The 15,682-nt window shown below is 53.0% G+C and overlaps 1 protein-coding gene and 1 non-coding gene across 2 annotated transcripts in view; both read right to left on the minus strand.

The window, feature by feature from the left end:
- Positions 1 to 15,682, minus strand: part of ACOT11 (acyl-CoA thioesterase 11) — a 47,284-nt gene that overhangs the window by 11,358 nt on the left and 20,244 nt on the right. The window contains exons 2-7 of the mRNA XM_024119831.3: positions 11,143 to 11,344; positions 10,086 to 10,155; positions 3,374 to 3,434; positions 2,508 to 2,606; positions 1,904 to 2,039; positions 86 to 242 (exon numbers count right to left, since the gene is read on the minus strand). Of these exons, the coding sequence (XP_023975599.2) occupies positions 86 to 242; positions 1,904 to 2,039; positions 2,508 to 2,606; positions 3,374 to 3,434; positions 10,086 to 10,155; positions 11,143 to 11,344 (725 nt within the window). The remainder of the gene's footprint in view (positions 1 to 85; positions 243 to 1,903; positions 2,040 to 2,507; positions 2,607 to 3,373; positions 3,435 to 10,085; positions 10,156 to 11,142; positions 11,345 to 15,682) is intronic.
- Positions 9,022 to 9,130, minus strand: LOC112063903 (U6 spliceosomal RNA). Its single transcript, XR_002891249.1, has one exon. It is a non-coding gene; the product is annotated as a U6 spliceosomal RNA (small nuclear RNA).

Raw genomic sequence — 15,682 nt, forward strand, 5'->3', positions numbered from 1 at the left:
CAGATTCTTTTATTTATTCAGCACCAAGGAGGTGCCGTGCAAGGAGGAGAAAGGAGGGGAGGCACAGGCAGGGCACTGCCCTCACCTGGCTGCAATGGTGGCCACGTTCTCCATCCAGGCCATGATCTGGCCCCCGAAAGTATTGCCCTGGTGATTGGCGTGTGGGGGCAGGACCAGCTCCACACTCTCCACTCGAGTCTTCTCGGCTGGCACCATGCGGCTACAGTCTCTGCTCTCCAGATCTGACCAGAGAGGCGCAGAGCGAGGGAGGCGGGGAGGTGAAAAAGTTCCCAAGGGCAGACCCTCCCCACGGGCAGCCCAGGACCCCCATGCCCACCAGTCCACCCCACGCAGATTCTTTTATTTATTCAGCACCAAGGAGGTGCCGTGCATCTCCCATCTCCCGGCGGGAGAGAGCTCATCAGGGAAGGCCTGTGAAAGAGGTAGCCTTTCACCTGGCTTGCAGGCTGCTCAGAGATGCCACAGGCAGGGAGGGGAGGTTGAAGCCCTGAGCCAAGTTCTGGAGACCAGACAGGCAGGACAGTCACAGGCAGGACAGTCACAGGGAGGCCTTGGCTTAGCTGGAGCTGAGGGCAAGTAAAGCAGCACCAGATGAGGCTGAGTGGTCAGCCAAGGGCCCGGATGCCAGGCTCAGGCATTTGGACTGATGCTTGGGTAGAAGGGCTGTCAAGACAGGAGGGATCTACAGGGGCTGCAGTGGGATGGATGGTTCCCATGGGCCTTGACCACTGTAGGAAGAGCTGGGCCTGCCCAGCCAGGGCTTCCGGGCCCAGCATAAATAACAGCACACGGAATTCAGAGCACAGCTCACTGCCTCACTGGTGTTTGCTACTTCTGCCTGCTCTCTCTCCACTCTGGGCAGCTGAACTACCCTTGGTTGGTCCTAAAATTGCCTCCTTTAGGTTTCAAGGATGACTCTGCATTCTAGTGTTCTGGACATCAGTGAACAAATCCAAGGTCACCCCTCTAGGCCTGTGCCCAGCCTGTGCCCTCTGTCAGAAAACCCTGCCTCACCTCTCCACCTGTCAAAATCCTCCCAGTCCAAAGTGGACCTTTGTGTGCTGGTACAGGACACTCTCCAAGATATGCTTTTAAGGGGAAAGGAGCAAGATACAGAACAGTATGTACTGTATGTTTACTTTTGGGGAAAAAGAGAGGGCAAACTGGTGGGTAGTATGCTTAAATATGCAGAGAATACTTCTGGAAAGATGCCCCCAAATGAAGAACAGTAGCTGCCTCTGGAGGGAACCTTGGTTCTGGGGTAGAGAGAGTCTTGCTTTTTACTCTGTCTCTATGCCTACACCTATCTCTAACTACCTACCTACCTAGCTACCTATCTGCTTTTTGAAAAGTCCTAGGGTTTCAAGGCCAAGCTCAACACTACCTTCCCAAATACCTTGACTCCTAGAGACCCAAATGCATTTAGCGGATTAAAACGCTTTTCTGGGGCTTCCCTGGTGGCTCAGTGGTTGAGAGTCCGCCTGCCGATGCAGGGGACACAGGTTCGTGCCCCGGTCTGGGAAGATCCCCCATGCTGCAGAGCGGCTGGGCCCGTGAGCCGTGGCCGCTGAGCCGGTGCGTCCAGAGCCTGTGCTCCGCAACGGGAGAGGCCCGCGTACCGCAAAAAAAAAAAAAAAAAAAAAAAAAAAAAAGGGTTTTCTGTATGTCCCAGCTCCATCTTCATGGCTCCTGGGAGCTGGGCGAGATGTCCAAACGCTCCCTTTTCCCCGAAGGAACCTTGAGGCAAGAGGGCCATCCAGGCCTGAGGCCACCCGTGGGTGGACATCCCAAGGACCCTCCCTTCCTCCCTCTGCTCAGTAAGGGCCCAGGACAGAGGGGGCCATGCAGGACATGGGCTGCCCGCCCCACACTCGGCGCTCACCATCCTGAATGACGCAGTTGGCCAGGAGGTCCTTGATGGTGTCTGTGTAGACCAGCCGCATGCGCCGGCGCTCGGCTGCCACGCTGTGCTCTGTCTTCTCCTCCTCGGTCCGCAGCGTGATCTGCTTCAGCTTCACCTGTGGCAGGGGGTGAGGTGGGGGGGTGCTCAGGACAAGTTTCCTGAAATAGCATGAGAGCCTGTCCCCCAAACAGCCATCTCACGCCTGGGGCTGCTGGATGGTTACAAGTCTTGTCCCCTCTTTGTCCCCATCTTCCATCTCCCTGTTGACTGATACATCACTTTCATCCTCCAGTATCCCCGTCCCCATTCTTGGGCAAAGGCACTGTGGATGGGGGGTGTTGATGCAGGACATGGGAGGCAATGGAGAGAACTGGAGGATCCTGGGGTGCGAGATGCACAGGGAGAGGTGGGGAAAAGCAGAGCGGGGAGGCGCCTGGGGTTCAACCACAGCACGGGGTGGGCCTTCTTCTGGGGATTCCCTGCTGTGCCCCCACCTCTACCCCTCCACTAACCCCCAGAATCACCACGTAGACAGGTACCCAGGTGGTCCGGCAGCATCGGGTGGTCAGGTGTAGCCCCCTACCTTGGAGAGCTCCCGGTGGGCCACAAAGGTGGCCAAGGCCTTGCACACGCTCCACTGCTTGTCAGAGCACAGGTCCTCAGAGGCCACCTGGATGCCTACCTGGAGAGGAAGAGCAAGGTGGACGACTGAGGAGGGAGGAAACAGAGCTCACCAACCCGAGGCCCCGAAGGTGGACACAGCAAGTCCCACCCCAGGCCTGGCCTCTGGTGCTTCTGTATCACCTACCAAGTCCAGGGGGCTAGAGACCTGGGGTAGGTTCTGATTCTGCCCCTGGCTCCCTGGGACACCTTGGGCAAGTCACTTCCTTTCTCTGGGCCTCAGTTTCCTCATCTGTAAAATGGGAATGATGAGGCCCTCTTCCAGAGCTCACAGAGCCCCATGCATCCCCAAAGAGTCCTCCCATTAAACCTTCAACAACCCTGCCGCATAGGAATCATGTTCCCATTCTACAGATGTGCAGACAGAGGCTGTGGGAGGTAACCTAATGGACGGAAGTCCAGCGCCCTCCTCCAGACCACTGCCTTCAGGGTCAGGCACAGCGGCTATCTTCCCTGCATTCCTGAGACCACCTGGCTGCTGAAGAGAGGGTCTGAGACTAGGTGTGAAGACCCAGGAAGCTGGAAGTCAAGGCTCACATTGGAATCTACATGGCTTGGTGACCTGGGGCAAATCCCTTCCCCTCCCTAGCCTCAGTTTTCCCTTCTATGTTATGGGTATTGGACATTGCCCTAGGATCCCCCCAACCCTGCCAGCTGTTTCAGAACTCTGCTGCCTCAAATGGGGCACTGTGAGTGTGAGTGTGAGTGTGCCCGAGCTGGCGGCTGAGAATGAAGAGGAGGTAGAAACCCACCCACCCACCTGCTCACCTCCATACTGGAGTTGAAGGCCCGGTTCACCTTGGCCTTGATATTCACCACTTGTCCAACACTGAGGAGAGAAAAGCAGGAGGTAAGCCTCCAAGAGGGGACAGAGGGAGAGAACAGGTGTCTCTGCTGAGAGGAACAGGCAGGAGAACATCACGGCATATGGAGCATATTCACATCTACCATGTCACTGAGTCCTCAAAGCAAGCTGGCAAGACAGTGTTAGCACCTCATTCTACAGGTGGGGAAGCTGGGGCAAGAGAAGTGGCATGATGTCATTCATCTCCCCCTTTCCCCTGTTTCCCCTTGTCCAATGAATGCTCAAGCTTCTCTTTGCTCTCAGCTCCACAGTCCTTCCTAAGGAAAGCTCTCCCTGCCCTCCCGGAGCCCCATAAGGTTCACCCTCCTAACACTTCTTCCAACAGATTGACCTCTGTCTCCCCCACAGTCCTTAAGCTCTGCTGGGGCAAGGATCATGTCTGTTTTGCTCACCACTGAATCTTCAAGTCCTTGCACATGGCACGAGGTAAGCCATGAATAGTGGCCTACTGAATTAATGAATTCCACAATTATTGCATGCCTACTAAGCACAAGATAACTATAAATACAGGGGAGGAAGGGAAATAAAAACATGTAAAGAATACCTACTATGTACCAGGCACTGTGCACGACCTCATTTGAACCTCAGAACAAGTTTGGCAGGTAGGTTTAGGGGGGGCTGAGTATCAGAGAGGGTAAGCCATTTGCCTAAGGTCACCCAGCTAAAGATGGACAGAGCCAGGATTCTAGACTGATTCTACTGACCACCCTAGCCCTGCTCTTTCCAGCTGCAACTGTCCCTCTGGAATGACTCCCAGGTCCAGATGAACATCAGAATCCCTGAGGGAGCCACTTTGCTGCCCTGTGCTGACTTTTTTTTTTAGTTATTTATTTATTTATTTATTTATTTATGGCTGCATTGGGTCTTCATTGCAGCGCGCAGCCTTCCTCTAGTTGCGTCCAGCGGGGCTACTACTCTTCTTTTTTTTTTTTTTTTTTTTTTTTGCGGTACGCGGGCCTCTCACTGCTGTGGCCTCTCCCGCTGCGGAGCACAGGCTCCGGACACGCAGGCCCAGCGGCCATGGCTCACGGGCCCGGGCCGCTCCGCGGCATGTGGGATCCTCCTGGACCGGGGCACGAACCCGTGTGCCCTGCATCGGCAGGCGGACTCCCAACCACTGCGCCACCAGGGAAGCCGGGGCTACTACTCTTTGTTGCGGTGCGTGGGCTTCTCCTTGTGGTGGCTTCTCTTTGTTGTGGAGCACGGGCTTAGTTGCTCCATGGCATGTGAGATCTTCCTGGACCAGGGCTCAAACCCATGTCCCCTGAATTGGCAGGTGGATTCTTAACCACTGTGCCACCAGGGAAGTCCTGACTTGTTCATTTCTGTTATTATTATTGTTTTTTTAGTAGTTCTAATAGTCAGGTAGGGGACTATCATTTTTAGGAGATGCATGCTGACATATGGAGGGATGAAGTGTCATGATGTCTGCAACTTACTTTCAAATAGTTCACACAACAGTGATACTGTGGATTCCATTCCAGACCATGGCAGTAAAGCAAATATTGCAATAAAGCGAGTCACACAATTTTTTTGGTTTCCTGGGGCATATAAAAGATATGTTTACACTATACTGTAGTGTATTAAGTATGCAAATGCAATATGTCTAAAAAGCAATATACATACCTTAATTTAAAAATACCTTCTTGGGACTTCCCTGGTAGAGCAGTGGTTAAGAATCCGCCTGCCAATTCAGGGGACACAGGTTTGAGCCCTGCTCTGGGAAGATCCCACATGCCACGTAGCAACTAAGCCCATGCGTCACAACTACAGAGCCTGTGCCCTAGAGCCCGCAGGCCACAACTACTGAGCCCGTGTGCCGCAACTACTGAACCCCGTGTGCCTAGAGCCCATGCTCCACAACAAGAGAAGCCACCGCAATGAGAAGACCGCGCACCGCAACAACGAGTAGCCCCGGCTCATGCAACGAGAGAAAGCCTGCGTGCAGCAATGAATCCCCAATGCAGCCAAAAATAAATAAACTTATTTTTTTAAAAAACAAACTTTCTTGCTAAAAAATGCTAACCATCATCTGAGCCTTCAGCCAGTTGTAATCTTTTTGCAACAGTAACATCAAAGATCACTGATCGGGGCTTCCCTGGTGGCGCAGTGTTTGAGCGTCCGCCTGCCGATGCAGGGGACGCGGGTTCGTCCCTGGTCCGGGAGGATCCCACGTGCCGCGGAGCGGCTGGGCCCGTGAGCCATGGCCGCTGGGCCAGCGCGTCCAAAAAAAAAAAAAGATCACTGATCACCATAAAAAATATAATAAAAATGAAAAAGTCTGAAATATTGCAAAAATTACCAAAATGTGACACAGAGACACTAAATGAACCAACGTGGTTGGAAAAATGAGGTCACTAGATTTGCTTGATGCAGGATTGCCACAAACCTTCAATTTGTAAAAAAATGCAATATCTGCAAAGTGCAATAAAATGAGGTATGCCTGTATTTATCCACATACAGATAAAGCAAATTTAGCAAAGTGTTCATTATTGACTCTCAGTAGGGAGGATCACAGCACTATTCAACTTTCTATAATTTTGAAAGTTTTCATAATAAAAAAGTAGGAAAAAAAAAAACTTCCCTCATCCCCCAAGTAAAAATAAGTCTATTTTTTGCAGTGCTAAAAAAAAGAGAAGGGCTTCCCTGGTGGTGCAGTGGTTGAGAGTCCACCTGCTGATGCAGGGGACACGTGTTCGTGCCCCGGTCCAGGAAGATCCCATGTGCCGCGGAGCGGCTGGGCCCGTGAGCCATGGCCACTGAGCCTGCGCGTCTGGAGCCTGTGCTCCGCAACGGGAGAGGTCACAACAGTGAGAGGCCCACGTACTGCAAAAAAAAAAAAAAAAAAAAAAAGAGAGAGAGAGAGAAAGAAGTTTGCGACCCTTCCCCTTCCTCCTCCTCCCCTCCCCCTCTCTAGCCCCCCGCAAAGCCAAGCGGTAACCCATTGGGACTCCCAAGCTTCTCTTCCTTCCCGACTGTCCTCCGTCTCACAGCTCAGGACAAAACTGTCTCCATCCGCAGGGTCAGGGCACAGCCTCCTTGGGGCCCCCTCCAAGCCGCTAATTTCCCAACACCCCTCCAGAGGCAGCTCCAACAAACAAATGTGACCCCTGTTCAAGCTCTTCCCCAAGACCAATTTACTAGCAGGGGACAGAGGAACATGTTAAATGACACCACAGTGATGCTAACAGCAAAACCCAGATGATGAAGAACTCTAGAGAACAAATAACCAGGTGTCTTCAACAAATAAACTTCGGGCTTCCCTGGTGGTGCAGTGGTTAAGAATCCGCCTGCCAGTGCAGGGGACACGGGTTTGAGCCCTGGTCTGGGAAGATCCCACATGCCACGGAGCAACTAAGCCCGTGGGCCACAACTACTGAGCCTGTGCTCTAGAGCCCGTGAACCACAACTACTGAAGCCCACACACCTAGAGACCGTGCTCAGCAACAGAGAAGCCACCGCAATGAGAAGCCTGCGCACCGCAACAAAGAGTAGCCCCTGCTCGCCGCAACTAGAGAAAGCCCGCACACAGCAACCAAGAGCCAATGCAGCCAAAAATAAATAAATAAATCTATTTATTTAAAAACACAAACAAACAAACTTCAAGAGAAGACAGATAGAGAGGGAGAGGGAGGGGGGAGGAGAGGGTAGATGGAGAGGGTGTTGCGGGGAGATGTAGGACCTATGGGTTAAAAAAAGACTTAAGAGGGAAGTCTCTGGTGGTCCAGTGGTTAGGACTCGGTACTTTCATTGCCGGGGCCTGGGTTCGATCCCTGGTCGGGGAACTAAGATTCCACAAGGCATGGCCAAAAAAAAGACTTAAGAGACCTAGCAACCAATTGCAACCTGATTTGCATCCTGACTTGAGCAACAAAAATAACTGTAAAGCAAAACAAAATAAAAACAAATTCATGAGACATTGTGGGCAACTGAATGCTAACTGGATATTTGATGTTAGTGAGAAATTGTTCATTTTCTTTAGGTGTGGTAGTGGTATTGAAATTACGTTTTAAAAAGTTCTTATCCAGGGCTTCCCTGGTGGCAAAGTGGTTGAGAGTCTGCCTGCCGATGCAGGGGACACGGGTTTGTGCCCCGGTCTGGGAAGATTCCACATGCTGCAGAGCGGCTGGGCCCGTGAGCCATGGCCACTGAGCCTGCACGTCCAGAGCCTGTGCTCCGCGACGGGAGAGGCCACAACAGTGAAAGACCCATGTACCACAAAAAAACAAATAAATAAATAAAAAGTTCTTATCCATTAGATATACATTTTGAGATATTTTAATTTTTTTTTAGAATTTTAATTTAATTTAATTTATTTATTTATTTTTTTTTTGGCTATGTTGGGTCTTCGTTGTGGCGTGTGGGCTTTCTCTAGTTGCGGTGAACAGGGGTTACTCTTGGCTGTGGCGCGCAGGCTTCTCATTGCAGTGGCTCCTCTTGTTGCAGAGCACAGGCTCTAGGCGTGCAGGCTTCAGTAGTTGTGGCACACAGGCTCAGTAGTTGTGGCACACAGGTTCTAGAGCGCAGGCTCAGTAGTTGTGGCGCACGGCCTTAGTTCTCAGTAGTTGTGGCGCACGGGCTTAGTTGCTCCGCGGCATGTGGGATTTTCCCAGACCAGGGCTCAAACCGGTGTCCCCTGCATTGGCAGGTGGATTCTTAACCACTGCACCACAAGGGAAGTCCTTTGAGATATTTTTAAATGGCAAAAGCAAAAACAAACAAAAAAACCTTCCCCAGCTTTCCACAGGTATGGCCAGGCCTTTCCTGGCCACCAATCATGCTCAAGGCCCCTCCCCAGCTTACCCTCCTTCCCAGGATCCTCTCCAGCTTTTCCTCCCACCCACACCTTCCTCTGCCCAGACTCACCTCCACTCCACTGGGTCCTGCAGCGTGTCCATCCATCATGTACACACCCCACCCCAGACTTCTCTATCCCTTGCTCCTCCAAGTGCCAGATCCCGTGTTTGCAACAGAGACCCAGAGCTGGCCCGGACACGGCTCCACTGGCCTACAAATTGTCACTACACACAGTACTGGAGCCAGCTCAAACACCTCCTCCAGGAAGCCACCCTTGACTACCCTCTATGCCACTCACTATACCTACCCCCAGACATATAGGCAATGAGGCCTGTTTGTTAAGAACAAGGGCTCTGGGGCCAGACTGCCTGGCTCATAGTATATCCTGGGTTCTCCACCAGCTGTATGACTTTAAGCAAGTTACTTCACTTCTCTGTGCCTCCGTTTTCTCACCTGTAAAATTGAGGGTACTAATAGCCACGACCTCATAGGGTTGTTCTGAGGACTTAAGTTAATTAAAAAGACATTACAAATAACGCATCAATGTTGGCTCATTGTGACAGAGGTACCATAGAATGTAAGATGTTAATAATAGGGAATCTTGGTGTGGGGTATATAGGAACTCTGTACTATCTACAGTGTTTTTGTAAATCAAAAACTATTCTAAAATAAGATATTTAGAAAAAGTATTACAAAGCACCCATATGCAGAGATCATTATTAGCCTGGAATTCACCTCTTTTTTTTTTTTTTTTTTTTTTATGGAACGCTTCACGAATTTGCGTGTCATCCTTGCGCAGGGGCCATGCTAATCTTCTCTGTATCGTTCCAATTTTTTAGTATATGTGCTGCCGAAGCGAGCACGAATTCACCTCTTTGAATTGAAATTATGTTTCTATATCTGCCTCCCTGCAGTCTGGGAGCTCCTGGGGTACAGGGACTATGTTCCAGTTGACTTTGTGGACCCCAAGCCCAGCATGGGCCCTGATCTACAAGCAGTGATGAATGACTAAATAAGTGAATACAGGGACTGGCCAAACTCTTTCCTTAACCACAACTCGTGGGGCACCAGGAAGTCCTGAATAAGTCCTTGGCACTTGACGTCCTAGGCACTGATAGTTTAAGAGCAGACCTGGAGGTCAAAGCACTGTACGCAGCCCTGCAGCCTGTCCCAGGCAGAGGGCTCAGCATGCTCCTTGGGTCCCAGCAAAGCTGTGCAGAGACAAAGCTCAGCACAGTGTAATGAAGAGTCTTCTAACCAGTACAGACAGTTAAAAAAAAAAAAAAAAAAACCCGAAAACCAAAAAAACCAGGAGGTAATGAGTTCCTCATCCCTGGGGCTACATGAGCAGAGTCTGAATGGTCCGAACTTCTGGGTCAGGCTCTGCCAAGGCACCTTATCTAGGGACCTCCCTACAGTCTGATGACCAATGACGCACAGAGAATGTCCAAGCTCAAAAAGGCACTCACTGATTAAGTCTAACCCCTTCCATTTTGAAGATAAGAAAACTGAGGACCAGAGAAAGAGACTGCCTTCCCCAAAGTCACACAGCACCCCATGATACTGCCTCAGCAGCACCCAACTCCAAGCCTGCACGAGGGGGCTGCCAGCCACAGAGCAGCTTCTAGCCCACCGCTGTCCCAGAGACCTTGCAGACGGGTCACTGCTCACCAAAGGCTGCCCCCTCTCCATTGCAGAGGCCCTCAGTCAGCTGAGGCAGGTTCCAGGCAGCACACAGGCTGAGCAGGCAGTAGATGGGGGAAGGGCTCTGGGCTCGTGGTGGGGAGACCAGAAGGAAGGGCAGGAGGGGCCACTTACCTAATGGTGTGCTCAAAATAGATATCGTCCATGGAGGCTGTGACGCAGGGGCAGCCAGCATGCCTTTCCGCTGGCGTCAGGAGAAGAAAGCACACGTTAGCAGCCTCCCCATGACCCAGGCCTCTGATCAAACGTCAGACCGCCTAGCTAAGGCCTGCCTCCTCACCCGTGCTCCCATCCTTCTTACTTTCCTCACCGTGATTACGACACCCTGACCCTGTCTTACATATCTGGGTTTTGTCTGTCTAGTGCCTCTCCCTCCTGCTAGACCGCATGTCACTTGAGGGCAAGGATTTTTGCCTATCTTGTTCACTGCTGTGCCCCAGTCCTGGAGCAGCGCCTGGCACGCAGGAGATACTCAATAAGCAGCTGTCAAGCAGCTGTCGAATGAATGAATGATCACGCCATGCTATTCTACTTCCTGACCTCCTAGAGTGCCCGTACCCCTGTCCAGTCAACCTCACCCACCTTTGCCTCCTTGCCTGTGTCATTCTTTCTCTGAGAACTGTGCTCCCAGGCCTTAGTCCTTCTAGAATCCCTTCTCTGCCCCCAGGGCTGGGGCAGAGCCTCTGGTCTGTTCTCCCAGAGCCCTGCTTCCACCTCCCTTTCCCAGCTCCCATCAGACAGTGCTGGGGGGCAGGCAGTCTCCTGTCTGGCCCCCCCATCAGACTGTGAACTCCGTGTGGGCTGGAGAATACCGGGGCACCAAAGGCAACGAAATGAGCTCAATCCAGCTCCACTCAACTCTACTCAATGCCACGGGCTTTGCTCACAGCCAGTCTCGGAGCAGCCACGTTGAAGGCCGCGCTGTGTCAGAGCAGGGACCTTAGGTCATAGTAGTCAGAGCTCTGGGGGCCTCCGGGCAAGAGGCTGGGCCCGAGCAGAGCACGGAGAACTTGAAGAGGGCATCGCAGGCAGGCGGAGCAGCCTGAGCAAAGGCTGGGATGAGGGAGGAGGGTGGCATTCGGGGACGGCAACCGTCTCTGAAAACTGGGGCCTCTCCTCTGGGTGTGTGGTGCCGGGGCTGGGAGGGCAGCTGTGCCGGGCGCGGCCTCACCGGACAGGCAGGCGGTGGTGTCAATCCACTTGAGCAGCTGCCCGACGCTCAGCTCGCCGCGCTGGTTGGTGTGGCAGGGCAGCACCAGCTGGCTCATCTGCACCTCCGTGGGGTTCCGGTAGCCCTCGTCCTCTGCCATGTTGTTCTCAGTGCGTGAGGCCGACTTCCGGGATGCACGGCTGGAGAACACGGAGGCCAGGCCCTGGGGAACAGACGAGGCGGTCAGCTCACAGCAGGGTCTCCCAGATCTGCCAGTCCCTGAGACCCCAGGGCCACCCACCATAAGACCCCAACTCCAAGAGTGGCCACAACCTTCCAGCCCAGGGTCTCAGACCCCCAGGGGCTCTCTGGATGCCCTTATGCCCAGCTTCCTTTTGGCCAACAATTCCGTGTTAACATAACCTTGGACCCGAAGGAGGGGGCTGGGAGAGAGGGATACAGCAGAGAATTAATTCAGCTGGTGGGCCAGCTTATTCAAGTTTTGCCTCAGATTCTCCTTCATTCTGGAAAGATTCCCCCTCACTCTTCAGGGAGGCCTAGTGAGCCCTACAGCAGTCAAGCCTGGGGATTTGCTCCTATTTCATCCTAAAAGAGCCGCTTCCTTGGGCCCCTCATTCTTCAGATGACATCAGTAGCAGCATCTCTGCTGGGTGCTCATCCATCATCAGCTCTACTGACTGGGAGGGCTCTGGGTGGTCACTGAGCAGCTGGCTGATCCAGACCAGGGCTGGAACAGCTGCCAGCTGGAGAACCAGCAGAGAAAGTCCTCAAACTCATGAGTTAGAGGAGGAGTTTCTGCCCAGGGCCCAGCTTGTCTCACTCGCCAGGCAGCAGAGGTGGGGCGTGCCTAGCAGTCCCCTGGATGGGGTGGGATGAGGAAGGGGAGCCGAACTGCCATCCTATCTCTCTCGCCTGCTTTCTCTCATCACACTGTGAAGAGAGGTGCCTGCGTGAGAAAAATGACAGGAGGGACAGGCATAGGGGTTCCAATTTTCATGGCCAATGCCACTTGTGGTGATGATAAGTCACCGCTAACATTTATAAAGTGCTTATTAAGTATCAGATACTCGTCTAAGCACTTTACAAGTACTAATTCAAATTTTATCCATACAACAAACCTCTGAAAGAGGTACATTATTATCCTCATTTCAAAGATGAGGAAACTGGGACTTCCCTGGCGGTCCAGTGGTTAAGACTTCACCTTCCAATGCAGGGGGTACGGGTTCAATCCCTGGTCGGGGGGTGGGGGGGACGCTCATGGCCAAAAAACCAAAACATAAAACAGAAGCAATATTGTAACAAATTCAATTAAAAAAAAAAAAAAAGATGAGGAAACTGAAGCCCAAGTAAGTGCCAAGCCCAGCTGTGACCCACAGAGTCTGAGGTCCTACCCATCTCACTACACTGCCTGCAGGACCTCCTGAGGCCCGAGATGAGGAATCTAGGGCCCTGGATGCGGATTCAGCAGCAAAGAGTGCTATGACCCGATGTTGACCCTGCCACTGCTGTAGGATGGGGGCAGTGACGGCTCGGGGCAAGGATGGGTCTCATTCTGGGAGTCTACACCCTTTGAATAACTCCCTTCACAAGGATCCCGTAGCTAATTCAGTAAATTCAAAACACACCGAGTTAACTTGTTTAGGTCACTGACCCCCTAAGAGGCAGAACTGGTATTTGAACCAAGCCAGTCTGACCCAGAACAGCTTGTGGGTTCCCAGACAGGCAGCTCATTCCCAAGAGTCCCTGGGTACCAGGTTCAGTGCTAGGGACCAAAAGGAGAGAGAGTAGGGCAGCTGCGCCAGGAGCTTGCAGCCTTTGTGGGGGCCTGCGGGTGCCAGGCTGCCAGGCTGTTGCAGGCAGCTCCCAGGCCGCTGCAGTCAAAGCATCAGGACCTGTCACCATGGTAACCACTGCCAAGGCATTTCCGGCCTGGTGTACATTGGGGGCCTGCTTGGATGTGGATGCGGGTGGCTGGCTTTCTGGGTGTGGGAGACGGTAGAGGAAGGAGGCAGGCAGACTCCGTTCACCCACACTCTTCCCAACCCCTCCCATGGCTAGAGGTTCTGGGCAGAACATTCCAGAAAGAAGCCCTGGAGAAAGCTAGGGCAATGGGGGAGGCAAAATGCAGAGGGTAAGGGGGCAGAAGAAAAGCAGAGCATGTGGAGTTTCTGGGCAGTTCTGTATGTGCACACAGGGAAGTACCCCCAGCACAATGTACCTGCTTTATAAGCCTATTCTCATCTACTGCCACGCTGGATCCTCACAAGGCAGGCAGAGGGTGAAAACCATTTACCCCATTTTACAGATTAGGAAAGTGAGGATGGAAAAAGCCCTAGACCAGCAGTCAGGACACCTGAATTCCAATTCTCTCTGCTTCCCACCTAGCCAATACCCACTCCTACCAGCCTCCTATTTCCTGTTGTGCAAAACAAAAGTTCCATCCATTGGAGTCTACATGCCTGGAGGCAGGATCTTTGCCTTACCCATTTTTTCATTCATTCATTCACTCATTCATTCACTGAGCACCTCCTCTGTATTGGACCCTCCCCCAGACACTGAGCCACAACTACTGAGCCCGCGCGTCTGGAGCCTGTGCTCCGCAACGGGAGAGGCCGCAACAGTGAGAGGCCCGCGCACCGCGATGAAGAGTGGCCCCCGCTCGCCGCAACTGGAGAAAGCCCTCGCACAGAAACGAAGACCCAACACAGCCAAAAATAAATATTAAATAAATAAATAAATTAAAAAAAAAAAAAAAAAAAAAGAATCCACCTGCCAATGCAGGGGACACGGGTTCAATCCCTGATCTGGGAAGATCCCACATGCCACAGAGCAACTAAGCCCCTGTGACACAAATACTGAGCCCGTGCTCTAGAGGCCGTGAGCCACAACTACTGAGCCCACGTGCTGCAACTACTGAAGCCCGCGCGCCTAGAGCCCGTGCTCCGCAACAAGAGAAGCCACAGCAATAAGAAGCCCACACACCGCAACAAAGTGTAGCCCCCACTCGCCGCAACTAAAGAAAGCCAGTGCGCGGCAGCGAAGACCCAACGCAGCCAAAAATCAATCAATAAATAAATTAAATTTAAAAAAAAAGAAGTAGCTGGTACACAGTAGGACCTCATCAAAGGTTTGTAAAGGAATGTCTAGAGGCAGACTTGAGTTCAAATCCTAGCCCTGCCCCTCAGGTGCTATGTGATCCTGAGCAAGCCCCTCCCCTCCTGAACCTCATCTGTCACTCACCAGGCAGGGGCAGAGGGAGACTGCCAGTCCCCAAGATATCCCACCCTTGATTCCCGGATTCTGGGATCTAATCCTGCAGGGCTCTGGCATGGCCAGCTGAGCTTTCCAATGAGGAAGCTAAGGAGCCTGGTTACCTGTCAGGCAGGAAATACTGTACTCCAAGCAGGGCTGAGCTCCCACCCCACTCCCCGCAAGGCAAGCTAAGGAACACGCCCCACTGTGCTGTGCTTCCACTTCCCTCAAAGAGAGGAGTGCAGAGCCCCTGGGCTGGAGCATGGGCAGGGAGGCAAAGCACAGCCTCTCAGACTCCAACTCCTTCCTTGGGCTCCAAGGCAGTCTGCCACGTCAGGGCAGGTAAGGCCAGGCCTCCTTCTAATCCCACGGTGGGCAGGCATCCAGCCCCGGAGGCAGGGGCGTGTGTGGCCCAGGCAGGGTTTTGCCAATAAGGCCCCAGAGCCGAGTCATTCCTCTCAGGGCCAGTCACGGGGAGAGCAGAGGCCCTGGTCAGTGTTAGGGCCTGGAGCGGCCAGGCAGGCTGAGCCAAGACAGCTGACAGGGAGGACAGAGCCTGCACAAAGGTGGGGAGGGCATCTAAGGGCCAGGGACATGCGCTCTCAGACAGTAGCCATGCCAGGCGCTGGCTTCCAGCCACAACAGACCCGGCCAGATTTGATAATCCCAGACTAGGCCCCAGCTGGCTACACTGTGGTCTCTGTGTCCCTTCTCCTCAGCCAGAGTCGTGTGACAGAACTGCTGAGTCAGAGCAAGAAAGGCCACTTTGCTCAATCCCTTCACACCTGGGGAAACTGAGGCACACAGAGGGAAAGGCTGGTCCTGGTAAAGCCCCCTAGGCCAGGGCTCCTTCTGGGCAATTTGACAACAGGCCCACACTACAGACTTAATCTGGATTTCCTCCCTCCCCCAAGTAGCCAAGTCTCAGTGACCCAACCTCCTTAAACTCTCAGTCTAGCCCCCCTGCCCCGATGTGCTCAGGCCCCCGCACCGCTCACTCACTGGGTTATTTCCACAGCCAGTCCACAGGCCTCCAGTAGCTCTCCACCTCCTTCCAGGCCTCTGTGCAACACCAGAAGGATCTTTCCAAAACCCAAAGCCACCAACTAGACAACCACAACCTACAGCATCCTGCCTTGCAGGGAGGCTGGACCCAGTCCTTGCAACTGGGACTTCATTCTGTGCCTTAGGACCACACAGACTTTTCTGAAGAGCAAGCCTGAGCAGGCATCTCCCCTGCTCAAGACTCCTCGATGGCTTCCTACCGCTCTCAGGATCGAAGCCCTAC

The sequence above is a fragment of the Physeter macrocephalus genome, unplaced genomic scaffold (assembly GCF_002837175.3).
Source record: "Physeter macrocephalus isolate SW-GA unplaced genomic scaffold, ASM283717v5 random_346, whole genome shotgun sequence".
NCBI classification, from domain to species: Eukaryota; Metazoa; Chordata; class Mammalia; order Artiodactyla; family Physeteridae; genus Physeter; species Physeter macrocephalus.